Source organism: Odocoileus virginianus, chromosome 34 (assembly GCF_023699985.2).
Source record: "Odocoileus virginianus isolate 20LAN1187 ecotype Illinois chromosome 34, Ovbor_1.2, whole genome shotgun sequence".
NCBI lineage: Eukaryota > Metazoa > Chordata > Mammalia > Artiodactyla > Cervidae > Odocoileus > Odocoileus virginianus.
The window spans coordinates 20,855,765-20,870,816 of record NC_069707.1 but is presented as its reverse complement, the minus strand read 5'-3'; the positions used below and the strand labels follow the sequence as shown (position 1 = coordinate 20,870,816).

At 34.5% G+C, this 15,052-nt stretch overlaps 1 protein-coding gene across 5 annotated transcripts in view; it reads left to right on the top strand.

Moving 5' to 3' along the window:
• Positions 1 to 15,052, top strand: part of UTRN (utrophin) — a 546,437-nt gene that overhangs the window by 205,869 nt on the left and 325,516 nt on the right. For all 5 annotated transcript variants that reach the window (XM_070461578.1, XM_070461576.1, XM_070461579.1 and 2 more), the window contains 6 exons: positions 843 to 1,013; positions 6,123 to 6,302; positions 8,611 to 8,739; positions 10,956 to 11,126; positions 13,236 to 13,397; positions 13,823 to 13,960. In XM_070461578.1, the coding sequence (XP_070317679.1) occupies positions 843 to 1,013; positions 6,123 to 6,302; positions 8,611 to 8,739; positions 10,956 to 11,126; positions 13,236 to 13,397; positions 13,823 to 13,960 (951 nt within the window). The remainder of the gene's footprint in view (positions 1 to 842; positions 1,014 to 6,122; positions 6,303 to 8,610; positions 8,740 to 10,955; positions 11,127 to 13,235; positions 13,398 to 13,822; positions 13,961 to 15,052) is intronic.

The following is a 15,052-nucleotide window of genomic DNA, read 5'->3' as shown; positions in this document are numbered from 1 at the left end:
CACATAGAAGGAGGAACATGTTTTTGTGTATGTATTGTGTTTGACATCCTTTAAAGTATCAGCTCACCGTTAGGTTGTGAATCATTTTAGTCTGAGAGTACCACTGTGTAATGCCAGTGGTCAGACCAGGCTCAGTCTCATGGTCATGCTGCTCTGCTCATGACCTTAACCTTTTTAAGCTTCACTGTCCTGTTCTGTTAAGTGGAAAAAAATAGTTCTGATCACAGGGTTTTATTGTATAACATGCGTAGATTCATTAGTATAATATGAGAGGCTGGTAAATGTCAGTTAAGTTCATTTTGCTTTCTGTCAACAACAGTAAGAACAAAATAGTAATAAAAGTTTGTATTCCATAGCCATTTAATGTATTTTAAATTAAGCGGTTAATTGTGAAACGTATGATTGTAAAAAATCTTACCATTTCTCCCTCATGTTGATGTGTGTTTGTTTTTTAAACAGAATCCCTCATTGAGAGGGTTTAAGACATCTTCTGCTCAAAATGATGAAAGATGCTATTCATTGATTCCTTAACCTTGTTGAAGGGACTGGGGCAAGACCTTTGTGTATATATTTTCCGCACTAAAAACTCGTAACAACCTTCTGAGGGCGTATCTCTACCAGGGCCACTTAGGAAGTTAAGTGGTAGAACTAAGATGAAAACTCAGGGTTGCCTGAAACTTAACCACTACAGTGTATTGTCTTTCTGCAGAAATGCAAGAATGAAGTGATTCTAGGTGCCAGAGATAAAGGTTAGGTATGTCTTGGGGGTTATGAATCTGTGTGGATCTTTAGTTCATGTTTGTTTCCACTCATGTTCATCTCTCTTGTGCTTTCTTTTTAAGGTGACAGAGGGAAAACAGGATCTGGAAAGAGCATCCCAGCTGGCTCGGAAAATGAAGAAAGAGGCTGCCGCTCTCTCTGAATGGCTTTCTGTTACCGAAACCGAATTGGTACAGAAATCCACTTCAGAAACTTTGCTTGGTGATTTGGATACAGAAATTTCCTGGGCTAAAGTAAGTTGTAGTTCAGGTGAACCACAAAGATTATCAGTGTAATCTGTGGCATTTTAATCAGAGAAATCTGGGTAGATGTCATTTGTCTCCATTTCATGCTAAATATCGTCTTTTCCTTTTTCCATTCTTTTTTCCACATCTCTATCCTAAGAATATTAAAAGCAGCTATCTTCAGAAGACACACACACACACGCATGCATATATATACAAATAACATATACATATATATATATATATAAGATAGGGGAAAGATTTGTTGATTGACTGATTTTGGCCACACCTCTCAGCTTGTGGGATCTTGGTTCCCCACCAGGGAATGAACCTGGGTCCTTGACAGTGAAAGTGCAGAGTCCAAACAACTGGAAAGGAATTCCCCAGAAGATATTTTTATCTCGATTCTGAAAGAGTTAAACTCACATGGCTTATCAACAAGGTTTTTGTAGTCATTATACTTATGTGGTACTTGAACACAGTATAACTATCACCTTCAAAATCAGTGACATTTTTTGAGTATTCATTCTTCACAAAGTATTGTGCTGAATTTATTAATTCTTCTATAGTAAGTTTTGTACCAGTAACTAATCTTTCTATTGCAAGCTAACTGGTGTAGAGAGCAGAGAAACAGAATTTAAAAAAAAAAAATCAATAAAAGATCAAAGAATTTTCTCTAGTCCTATGTTTACTTAGAAATCACATAGATTAGACAGTTGATTTGCCAGTTCTCTCTTTTGAGGTGGACAAAGAATTGAATGAAACACAAAGTAGTTTTTCTTTTTTCTAACCAAGCATTCTCTTTTTCTCAATTCATTTTGTAAGAAGCATGTATACTAGAGATAAATGCTGAAAATAAAGGATCAGTACTGTGACAGAGCTTTATATAAAACCCCAGGTATCAGTTTTGACTTCTACAGGGTCGACTTTTGGGGTGTGAAGAGGAGGTGCTCTGAGGTCATGGGGTGATGCAATCCCTTAATTTGAATGCTCTTTGGAGCTAGCTGTTGTAAGAAAGTCAAGATGTTAGTCACTAGAAAGAATGTTCTCAGTTTAATAGCTTGTGGAATGTGTAATTGCTGTGGGCTGTGTGGAGTAAAAGGGATATATGAAGAAGTGAAACACACTGGAATTCATGGTTTACAGTGGATGATTGACAAAGGCGCTAAACTTTATTTTTTCAATTAAAGTTTTTCAAGGAAATATTTTCCTTTTTTCTACAATACACTTTGAAAGTCATTATTTTTTACTAGTCCCATGAGTCCTATAAGCTAATAGAATGATATTTGCATAGTGTAATACAAAAAAAGAGACAGGAGCAAAAATGATCTTTAATCAAAGAATACCCTGTTATCATTTCAGTTTTTTGTAGGCCCATGTAGACATGCAGGCGCAAGCATATATTTTAAAAAGAATTATATTTAGTGTTTCAGGACCTTTTTGAAAAGCAGGTTGTGTCTTTACATTTTCTTTTATCTACAAGTGTTTTGTGTCACACAATGGAGATAGATAGTATTTCATTGTATATTTTAATTCTTATTGTCCCATTCCTCCATTCATGTCAGTTGAAATTATTACCAGTTTTCACTATTGTAAAAACTGCTGTGATGAGTATACTTGTGGTTAAATCTTAGCATATATTTATAATTAATTTTCTGAGGATAAATTCTTAGCTCTAAAAATATTGGGTCAAGGGATGTATCCATTTTAAAGTCTATACTGGTTATGAAATTGTCCTTCAGAAATGTTTTACCCAACAGCTGTGAGTGAGAATTTCTACTTGCTTGTTTTAACTAAACTTTTGACAATGGCAGGCAAATAACATGTCTCAGTAATTTAATTAGAACATTTTCCTTTAGTGTATAGGCCATTTGTAACTTCTGTCACCATTTGATGTTGTAATTTAGAGGTCTTTACCTGTTATAATTATTAATGCTTAATATGTTTTGTATTGATGCAATTTTTTGCCACTCTAGTTTCCTTTCTGTTCTGTATATTTTTAAAACACTTATTATACATTTTTTTTAAAGAATAAATTTTCTTCCCCTAATTATTTCTGCCTTTAGTGTTTAGAAAGGCCAACTTTACAACAAAATTACATAATTATTTACTTATATTCTCTTCTAGCTCTTTTATAGTTTCATCTTTTTTACCTTTAATGCTTTAATCCTTCTGGAATTTAGTTTGGTGTATGTAATGAGGTAAGGCTCTAACCCTTTTCCCCCCAAATATTTTACCAGTTATCTCAGCACTATTTGTTGAGTAATTATCCTTTCCTCACTGCTCAATTGACCTGCTCAATTCATGTATTCTTTTTATCTGTTACTTTGCCTTATTTTCTGCTTCCCTGATCTGACCTTCTGAAAAGTTCTTCAACTATTTAATATGTGGTTCTATAATATACTTTAGCATGTAGTTAATGACAGGATTTCCTGACTTTATGTTCCTTCTTTTGTATATATTCATATGAATTTTAAAATTATTACACTTAAATTCTTAAAAAAATTCTTTTAGAGGTTGAATTGCCTTAAATTTATAAATTTGTTTTGACGGGATTTGACATCTTTACTAAATTAAGTCTTTTTAGTAACATGTAAATGTCTCATTTCCTCTCCAAATTCTCTTACATCCCTACATAATGCTTTGTAAACATTATGCGTATATGCCAAAAAGTTTATTCTTGTGTATTTATTTTATTGGTATACTTTTCTTTTTATTTTAAACCAATTTCTTATAGCTGGTACACAGGCAATATCAATTTTTGCATATTTAATTTTTAATCATCTTTGTGCACTCACATAAATTCAATTAGTTTTTCAGTTGATTCTCATCATTTTTAAGGCAAAGACAGTAAGTAATGATGTTTATTTCTTCTGGAACCATTCACTCTTAAATTCCCACTTAATCTTATTTCAGATTTGAAATAATGAAGATGGTATATACAAATCACAAATTCACAGTACATTTTTATCATTAGAGTAAACCAAATGAAACATCAGTATGTAATATAATCACTCATTTTTTTCAACATTGTATTGTCAGATTTAATGACCATGCATATTTCACAACACTTCTTTTTTTTTTTTTCAATTTTTAAGTTACTTTTTATTTTATTTTATTTTATTTTTTTTCGATTTATTTTTATTAGTTGGAGGCTAATTACTTTACATCATTGCAGTGGTTTTTGTCATACATTGAAATGAATTAGCCATGGATTTACATGTATTCCCCATCCTGGTCCCTCCTCCCACCTCCCTCTCCACCCGATCCCTCTGGGTCTTCCCAGTGCACCAGGCCCGAGCACTTGTCTCAGGCACCCAACCTGGGCTGGTGATCTGTTTCACCCTAGATAATATACATGTTTCATCTCTTGAAACATCCCACTCTCGCCTTCTCCCAGAGTCCACAAGTCTGTTCTATACATCTGAGTCTCTTTTTCTGTTTTGCATATAGGGTTATCGTTACCATCTTTCTAAATTCCATATATATGTGTTAGTATACTGTAATGGTCTTTATCTTTCTGGCTTACTTCGCTCTGTATAATGGGCTCCAGTTTCACCCATCTCATTAGAACTGATTCAGTCAAAACCACAATGAGGTACCATTTCACAACACTTCAGTGTATTTCCACCACTATAAAATTATGTAAAATTATTTTCCAATGCAAAATTTAAATAGCATCTTCATTCCAGAATGTAATGTTTTTATTCCATAGCTTAAAAATCAGTATTTTCAGTGTAGCCATTTTCTTTAAAGTCTATTAACATAGTTTGTGTACTATTTAAATTTAGTTGCATATAGTTAATTATTCCTTATAGTTTTTAAAGACTACTGTAGCCAATCAGTCCATAGCCACTAAAGGAATGTAGAAAGTTAAAAACTGTGGAGAGCATGGCTGTGGGTATTCTGTTTTTCTGTTTGTTTCCCTCTTTGCTGGAGAAGAACACTTACTTGAGAGAAGTGTTTTGATTCTTTATAAATATACCAGTAATTAATGAGGCCAAATGAGTCCTACATGTTGACTCACTTTTGATTTTTATCTTTCAAAATGTGATTTAATGATGTGAGACTGAATGTGGACTTGAGCTCCTTGAAATGATTTGTTTAAATATTATTCTAAGGTACAACAGCAGTAGGGTAGATATGTGCATGTTACTTTTTGATTGAAAGAACTTTGCAGTTTTAATTTTGGAACCCGACATTCTCTTTATAATTCTCTGGTCAAACTTATAACTGTGAGAATTAAGTTATCATAATACCATCCAAGGTATTACCTTTACATAATATGACAATCGCAGAACCAAAGCTTAGACGTGCTACTTCTCCTGTGATATACTTAAGATGAAATATTTTTTGTAATGTTTATAAACAGACTGTATGTTAAGTTACCTAGTTATAGGGTTGTTCAGTTCAATTCAGTTCAGTCGCTCAGTCGTGTCTGACTCTTTGTGACCCCATGAACTGCAGCACCCCAGGCCTCCCTGTCCATCACCAACTCCCGGAGTTTACCCAAACTCGTGTCCATTGAGTCAGTGATGCCATCCAACTATCTCATCCTCTGTCATCCCCTTCTCCTCCTGCCTTCAGTCTTTCTCAGCATCAGGGTCTTTTCAAATGAGTCAGCTCTTCACGTCAGGTTGTAGTCCTTGCAAATAAATATAGTGCACGTCAGTTGTTTCCTGTAGTAGTCACGGAGATAAATTCACTGTGAATATTTTAGAATTTTGAGTTCTGGGGTAGTCCTGCTTTGCCCGCTTGTAGTTACTGAAAATAAAATTCATTCTTTATATCTAAAGTTATGATGCAGATAATTGTTGATGTGTAATAAATTAAATTTATATTTAAAAATAAATGAAATTATTACCTTTGCACATCTAAAATTGTTACATTCTTTGGTATTTGTGTAATTAAATATTTAATTTTTCTTTGAAACTTAAAAACTCTCATGTTAGCAAGTTGTGGAATCTTGTGCACTTTTGACGTGTGTAGGCAATCTAGGGAGTCCTATATATATATATATATATATATATGGAAGAAAAATATTTTTAAAATGAAGGTTGTGTAAAGTTTTATAATGTTCTGCAAGATGAAGTGGGTCTTGGGATTTTTATTTTCTAGAATATTCTGAAGGATCTGGAAAAAAGAAAAGCTGATTTAAATACCATCACAGAAAGCAGTGCTGCCCTCCAGAACCTGATCGAGGGCAGCGAGGCTGTTTTAGAAGAGAAGCTCTGTGTCCTGAATGCCGGGTGGAGCCGGGTACGTACCTGGACTGAGGATTGGTGCAACACCTTGATGGTAAGTTTCAGGAAGGATTTCATGGTGAAATCCTTTCTCCTATAAATGCGTAAAAACGAATACAGCTTTGATTGGAATTCCAAGTCGTATTTTCTGTTTGTCACAATAATGTTTTGCTCGTGAATTAATTTCATTGACTTTTCATTTATCTTTTTCTTTGAAAAGATAATAACTAGAAAGAGTTCAGAGTATTTCTATTAAGTAATAAACCATTTGTGATATACATAAAAATGTGTACTTGAACATCTTACTAAATGTAACTTATTTGCAACATTTTAAATGACTTAATATGTATTTAATTTTCATATTATTACAGGCTATATGTATAATTTTTTTTATGTATAATGTTTTTAATGTTCTAAAATTGGTTTACTAGTTAAGGGCACAGGTTCTAATATTGGATAGCTCAAGTTAAAGTTTTGACTATAAACTGGAGGACCTTGGTCAAGTTACTTAAGCATTTTCTAAATCTCAGTTTTCTCATATGTAAAATGGGCATTATTATAATTTTTACCTTATACAGTTTTTGTGATTATATAGTAGAAAACATGTAGGGCTCTTATAACTAAAAATATAATCAATATTAGATATTATGAAAGCTATGGTAATTACTAAATGTTATATGCTATTAATCTTTGGTTATACCACTACACAATTAACTAGTATTTCATGAAATAGTGACCCTCTACTTTCATAATGCTTTCTGTTTCTCTTATATTAATACTAACAATGAATACTATATGGCAGCATTACCATCTCTTCCCTTAAAAAGAGTTTTCATCAATAAATTATTTGTTCTGATATATCTGAAATAAGACTTTTTCCAAATTCATAGAGTTACTGGGTAATGGGTAGAAACAGAGAAGAATAAATTATCATGTGTTTCAATATTTATTGAAATCAATCAGAATGTATAGGGCATTGAAGTTGGTGCGCTTACGTCTTGACCTGTCAGATTCATATTCAGAGTTCATCTAAAACTTACTGTCTTCATAACCTTGTGTGAATTACTTAATTTCACTAAGTTTTAATTTCCCTATATATAAAATGGAGTTAAAAGAACATATTCAGCAAAGTTATTAAATGTTGAATAACAAATGTGAGATCTTGGCTCATAGAATATGTTCTTTAACTATTTTGTATATTCATTTACATTGTAACTAGTTTTATTCCACATTCTCATAGTCCTTACTTCTGTTTTCTGCAGTCTGTACCTTCTAAATTCTCCTTTCAAATAATATCTAATATTTCTATTAGAACATTTGATTTACCTGCTTTGGTCTGATGTTTATCAATTCTTAATTAGAATCCAGACCATTGTCAAAACTTTTCTTATGTCATTTATTCTCATTTTTCAATGATTTTTTCATATTATACATTAATAATTTGCTTATTTTAAAACTTACTTCATCCTATAAAATATATTTCCTAAAAGTTGTTTATTTCATCATAAGGCTCCTACACTCTTTTTGATCAAATTCTAAATTCTTGCTTTTGCCTCAGTAATTCTGCCCTGTTTTAACTGGCTTAAGTGTTTGCTTCTGTTTTCAAATTTATATTCTCAATCACATGTTATATCGTGCTGCAGGAAATATCACTGAGGTCTATGCCAAGTGTCATGTTAAGTGCTAATGGTACTGAGGTGAAAAGACAGGGGCCGTGCCTCAAGCACTCAAGCTTTCAGTAGGCAAAATCTTATTCAACCATATTTGAATTGCTTTTTATCCTAGTAGTTCCTTAAATGAGTTCGTAACAAATATGATCAAGGCAGGACCAGTAAGATTATTTGTAGTATATGAATGAGAAATAGGGATTAAAATGAAATGAAATTTATAAAGGAACTTTTTGCCATTTATTCTTCCACTTTTCATTGTGTTGAGGTCTAAATTAAAAAGAAAAAAGTACCAACCACAGCTGTGCTTCCACGGTGGCTCAGGCAGTAAAGAATCTGCTGGCAATGTGGGAGACCCAGGTTTGATCCCTGGGTCGGGAAGATCCCCTGGAGAAGGGAGTGGCTACCCACTCCGGTATTCTTGCCTGGAGAATTCCGTGGACAGAGGAGCCTGGCAGGCTACAGTCCATGGGATTACAGAGTCGGACACGGCTGAGTGATTAACACTTTCACTTTTACAGCTGTGCAGGTTTTGGAGTGAGATTTATCCATTGGGGAAGAGCTTTGCAGGAAGGTAGAAGTTCTTCTTGAAATTCAGCATTACTTAGGTCTTTGAAGATCTTTTAAATGTCTTTGAAGATTATTGTCTTAATTATTTCATATAGTCATATCAGTGTTTTATTAATTCCTTTCTAGAACCATCAGAACCAGTTGGAAATATTTGATGGAAATGTTGCTCACATAAGCACCTGGCTTTATCAAGCTGAAGCACTGTTGGATGAGATCGAAAAAAAGCCAGCAAGCAAACGAGAAGAAATTGTGAAGGTAGCAGTAACAGATCTGAGAATGGAAGGTTTTGCTGTTGCCTTTCTCTTGAGGAATACTCCAAGTTACTGCACATGTGTTTCTTGTGCACTGGATTTATTAACTTTTATGTTGGTGGGATAAACTTGAGAATGAGTCTTTTTTTTTTTTTTTTTTTGGTTTTTGTCTTAGCTAAATTTTTGTTCCATTCCTCTGAGGTAAGAATTGGCATCTAAAAGTGCCACATTATGGGAATATTAACATAATTTTTCCATTGTAATTTGATAAGCTAGGAAAACAGAAAATACGTCTTCATTTTGTCATGCTGCATAGTTGAATGCTGCGTCGTTAGTTAACAGTGAAAGTGCATTCTTAGTTATTTTTTTCATGACTTGCAAAATTTGGTGGCATTACAGAAAGTCGGAGCAAAACTGACTTCATAATGAGCATTTGGCTTTCATTTCTTGCTGCATATTCCCCACCAACCCAGCTTTTCAGAGGGATCAGCTGTGCAAAAAAAGATAGTATGCTTTTTTAGAAGTGCAGTATGGCAGACTTCTTCACTTTGCTCAGCTGCTTGATACTCTTACTCATTGGTGATAAGCAAAGAAGAAATTGTTGTCCTGGGGATTCAGAGTCTCAGAGTACCCCTTATTCTTCCCTGTGTTTTTACATTTTGTTTCAAAGTTGGTCAGACCTAACTTTTAAGAATTCCTCCTGGGAAATCTTTTCTATCTACTGCTCAGGCTCCACCTATCCTCCTTTGGAACTCTCTGACACATCAGACATGGATGAACAATTGAATTCTGGGTTACAAATATACTCTCGCAACATTTTGCAGACATCACTGAATGAATCTTTTTTTTCCCCTTCACGTTGTTTATTGATGACAGGAAACACTGCATAATTAAAGATTTGATGAGGAACCTGCAAACAATAAAGAATGTGTCTGTTGCCAGCAAAATAACAATTATTTCAAGTCCTTTAGACGTTACAGAGCTTTTTCACACCAGATGGTTCATGTGAAACAAAACCATTTTAGAGTGTTTAATTATTCGTCTGTAAAACCTTTAAAGCATGAATTAGTTTCCTTTCTTTACTACATTTTCCTTATTTCCAGGACTACACTTCTAGTGAATTTATTAAATTTATTACGTTTATTAAATTACTAACATACATTTAACATAACCTTTAAACAATTTTTCATGAAAGTCAAGACCTATTTGCAAAGTGTTTATTTCTTTCCACTTGATTTTTCTTAAAGAGAATTTCAAGAATCTGTACACAACTAGCAAAATTTGAGACAAGCAGTGGCTGTTTTTTTTTTTTTTTTTAATATGACAATCAGATTTAGATGCAAGAGAACACATATGAAAAGTTCCATAGTTAAGCTGATGTTCTCCTGTTTCTGTCTACATATACTAATTTAAAAACTACTTCCTCAAACTACTTAGTTTCTCTCAGCCACCATAACAAGTAAGCACAGATTTTCAGAGCAGTGGATTAGGCTCCACGTCTGAGATCATTGAGTGCCTTGCGGTATCCTTCTTTCTTGTAAATCACCAGGAAAACATCTGCAGAATTTATAGGTACATATGGATAAGCTAGTACTTCACTCAAAATGTACTTATAGCCATACTCCTGAGAGAATTCCAGCACTCTTCAAAAACTTATGAATGAAGTAGGAATCGAGGCAGGTATTTGCATTCCTTTCTTAGGCCTGAAAATGAATTTAATGACCATTATGAAATTAGCCAGAGGAAACTGCATAATGTTGTTGTACATTTTAGCTAAAAACTAAATGATAATATTCAACTCACTTCCAAATCAGTTTACCTTCACCAAGGAAAAGGGGATGGTGGTAAACAAGATTTCCAGGGGGAAAAGAAGTTAAAGTCTGTTCCTTGCTACTTAATCTTTTATCAGCCTCAAGAAGCTTTACAACTCTTAGAATAAGATGGTTGAAGAAATGACACAATAAATCTTATAGACTATTCAATTATAAAGTAAAATTTTATATAAACTGGGAGTAGTTTAAAATGCTTCCCATATAGCATTTCCCATTCTCTCTCTTTTTTAAAATATATGAATAGCTCTTATTCAAATTGATGGTATTGAAATGTCTTCCTAGGAACCTCAGACATTTATTTAAGCTCCCTTTACTTCCCAGTTACCACTGCACACGTGTTTGGTTTTGATTTTTCCCATGTGATAATTTTGTGCTTTCTTACAATTAGCGTTTACTCTCTGAGATGGATGATGTCAACCTCCAAGTACAAAATGTCCGAGATCAAGCTGTTGTTTTGATGAGTGCACGTGGAGGCTCAAGCCGGGAGCTTGTAGAACCAAAATTAGCTGAATTGAACAGAAATTTTGAAAAGGTCTCTCAACACATCAGAAGTGCCAAAGTAAGTAATTGTGTTTTAATATGAAACTATTTTCTTGTACATATGTAGCTGAATGGTAGATAGTTATATGGTGCTAGTGCTAAGTCGCTTCAGTTGTGTCCGACTCTTTGCGACTCTGTGGAAGGTAACCTGCCAGGCTCCTCTGTCCATGGGATTCTCCAGGTAAGAATACTGGAGTGGGTTGCCATGCCTTTCTCCAGGGGATCTTCCCCACCCAGGGATTGAACCCACGTCTCTTACATCTGCCTGTATTGGCAAGCAGGTTCTTTACCACTAGTGCCGTCTGGGAAGCCCCAATTATATGATATATACAACAAAAAATTAAACAAAAATGGTTTTATCACTTTTCTTTGATTGGAGCATTTGTTCTTATTTATGATTGTGCAAGTGAAGGAGAGAATCTAAGAAATTAGTATTAAAGAAAATAACCCATTTGAGAAAAGGTTTCAAGTATTAAAATTACCTAAGAGGAAGGGTCCTCATTTTTGTAGGCAGTAAATATTCTCTAACTTTGCTTTGTTTTGAAATATCTGATGTTGTTGTTGTTTAGTCGCTAAGTCCTGTCTGACTCTTTGCGACCCAATGGACTACAGCCCACCAGGCACCTCTGTCCATGGGATTTTCCAGGCAAGGATACCAGAATGGATTACCATTTCCTTCTACAGGAGATCTTCCTGCCCCAGGAATCAAACCTGGGTGTCCTGCATTTGCAGGCAGATTCTTACCACTGAGCCACCAGGGAATCCCAAAATATCTGATAAAATAGGCCAAACTATCTTTCATAGCCTAAGAATATACTTAGATTATTTGCAACTTAAAGAAAACAAACAAAAATCTTGCTTTAACTCTTGCCTTCCTTACCTTGTGATCTAAGCTTACTTTAGTCTTTTCAGTAGCTCTATGGGAGATTTTTCTACAAATGTAAAAAAGTAATATAGGAGACATAGGAGGTGGATTGAAAGAAAGTATGAAGAAAATGATTATTTTTCCCATAAATAATTTCTGTTAACATTTTGACATGTATTTCTATTCTTATATGTATGTGAAACTAAAGTATCAAAATTTTTATATTGTTTTGTGTATTCTCCTTTGACAAGGTTTTTTACAGCTATTCAATTATATGATCTGTTGTGGGTTTTAAGTCAGTTTTCCACTTTTATTGTGCTTTTATAAATATTGTCTTTTTAAAATTCTCTTATGCGTGTCTTTTTACTTGTCTCTTAATATGCCCTTAGGATCACTTCATAGAATTCCTTGAAATTGTCGTGAAAGTTGTACATACAAATGCTGTTAAATAGCTTTTTCCAGAGAGGTTGCTAGCTTCCCCGTGTTCAGTCAACACTGCTAGTTTTCCTGCATTTCATTTTATTAAAGTTGTTACATTGATTTTGGACTTCTCCAGTGGCTCACTGTTAAAGAATCTGCCTGCATTGCAGGAGATTTAGATGACACGGATTCTATCCCTGGGTTGGGAAGATCTTTTGGAGACAGGTCATGGCAACCCACTACAGTATTCTGGCCTGGAGAATCCCATGGACTGAGGAGCCTGGCAGGCTGCAGTCCATGGGGTCACGAATAGTCAGACATAACTGAAGCAACTGTGCATGCACACACATTGATTTTAGGCATGCCCATAGAAACTATTTCTATATAGATATTGTCTGAAAATACTGCATTCAGAAGGATACACTTTTTTGAAGTTTGGATATCACAATCCAAGGGGCACTGTACTGGAGAACATTAATTGGGAGTCATTCTTTGTCACGTTCCTGTATTCGGAGGTGGTCTTTCTTCCTCTCTGGCCAAGGCAGGGGTGGCTTCTGCATCATGGCACTGTTTCCTGATGTTTGACCACCAACTGTTTGCTTGTGGTCCCAGAATGCCCCTCACACACTCCAGGCAGTCAGGGTCCCTTGCACACTACTTCACATCTGTGGCTGGAATTTGGAGAATGTGGTAACCAGAGATGCCCAAGTTGGTAAAAATTATTGCTGTGTGAATGAATAAACTAAAGTCAATTCAAATACATGCTAGTTCTTTCTTGACACTGATTAATGGTGAAAGGTCAAGTTAAGACTGTCTTTTTAAAGAGCATTTTTCCCTCCACAGTTGCTAATTGGCCAGGAACCATTATCATACCCGTGTCTGGTCACCAGTGAAGCATTTGAAGTTGGTGTGCCTTTCTCTGACTTGGAAAAATTAGAAAGTGACATAGATAATATGTTAAAAGTTATGGAAAAACACTTGGAATCCAGTGATGAAGATGAAAAGGTTGGTTCAAGGAGATTTTCAAAACCATGGTGTTGTCACTTTTGTTCTTTGTTAAATACATCTTTACACTAATGATGTTTACCCAGATATCTGCCAAATATGATAGAACAGATTTAAATGTGATTTTCTGCAAAGTGTCAATGTAAGATTTGTCATGTGATTTACACAATATCTTAAAAAACTAGACATATTTTCTGATGATAGTGTTATCTTAGTGCTATTTAACTTCTAAACTAGCAGTCTTTATGAGCTATTTTAACTTCATATATAAATATTTTAAGAGAAACACAAACATTTGTTGTGTATCATTCAGATAAACATATGTTGACTATACTATACTTTGTAGGTTGGTTCTGCTTGGGAACTGATAGTAATTGACCTTGTGCTTTTTTCTTTTGAGTAATTTATATCTTTCAAACATTCAGATGGATGAGGAGAGAGCCCAGATCGAGGAAGTTCTACAAAGAGGAGAACAAATGTTGCATCAACCTATGGAAGATACTAAAAAAGAAAAGATCCGTTTACAGTTACTGCTTTTGCATACAAGATACAACAAAACTAAGGTATTGTCATGGGGGAGATTCTTTTCCACTTAAATAACTTTTTCAGCTCTTGCCATTCAGATGTTTGATGTTGCAAATCAAATGATTTCTCAAATCATTTGAGAAATGATTTCCCAAATCAATGATTTCTCAAATCAATGAGGCATCAAATCAATGATGTCTCAAACCAATTGGAATGGTATTTCTTTCTCCTTTCTAGTGTGTATTGCTAGATAGGTTTATATTTTTGGATGAGGCAACACTAAGAAAATAGAAAAACAAAACTTTATTATAGGACATCCCTTTTGGATTTTAGATAATGTTTTAAACCTTTGGGGGTGTGACTTCCTCCTTCAGTTTTGTATTTTGTGTGTAGAGGTCTTGACCACATTAAAAAAAAAATTCTAGTTTACAAATAACTAAATTTGTGACATTGATAAAATATGACTTATATTCTAGAAAAAGATTCACCACCAGCTCCCTTTTCAATGGCCATCTTTGCAGCTACATTGTAAATGTTCTGGTGTTCCTTAGAGGTCTGTTAAGTAATCCTAGAACCAGTTTTCGTCGATGATATTGGAATCTACTAGAAGATTCAGGTTTCCTGGCTTGCTGTCTACTGGATGTCTCCATCTGTTTGTACTGCTGCCTTGTAACAGGTTCCAAGTTGAACTAGCCCTCTCACTATCTCCCCCCACCCCCAACCTGTTTCCTACTTTATTCCCTATCTTACTTTTCAAAACTACCCATTCTCAAGGTAGAAACCTCAAAATCTTCTCAATCATTTCCTATTCCACATAGGCTTTGTTCCTCATACCACATGGAGGTTGGATTAAAACCATTAGGTCCAAATGAAATAAGATACGGGACTGAACCGGCAGTTGAATCCAGTTCTATCAGTTCCTTGTTTTATGAACTTGGGAAAGTAACTTCCTAAATCCTCTATCCCTTCCATAATTCAGACTTCTGTGATTTTTACCTATTAGTTATTTCCCAAGCTTCTCATAACTCCAGCCCATCTTCTGTATTTTTCTCAGGATTATTCCTCACCCCCTAAGTCATGGCTGATCATATGATTCCTATTCCAAGAACTTGTTCAGGAATATTGTAAAA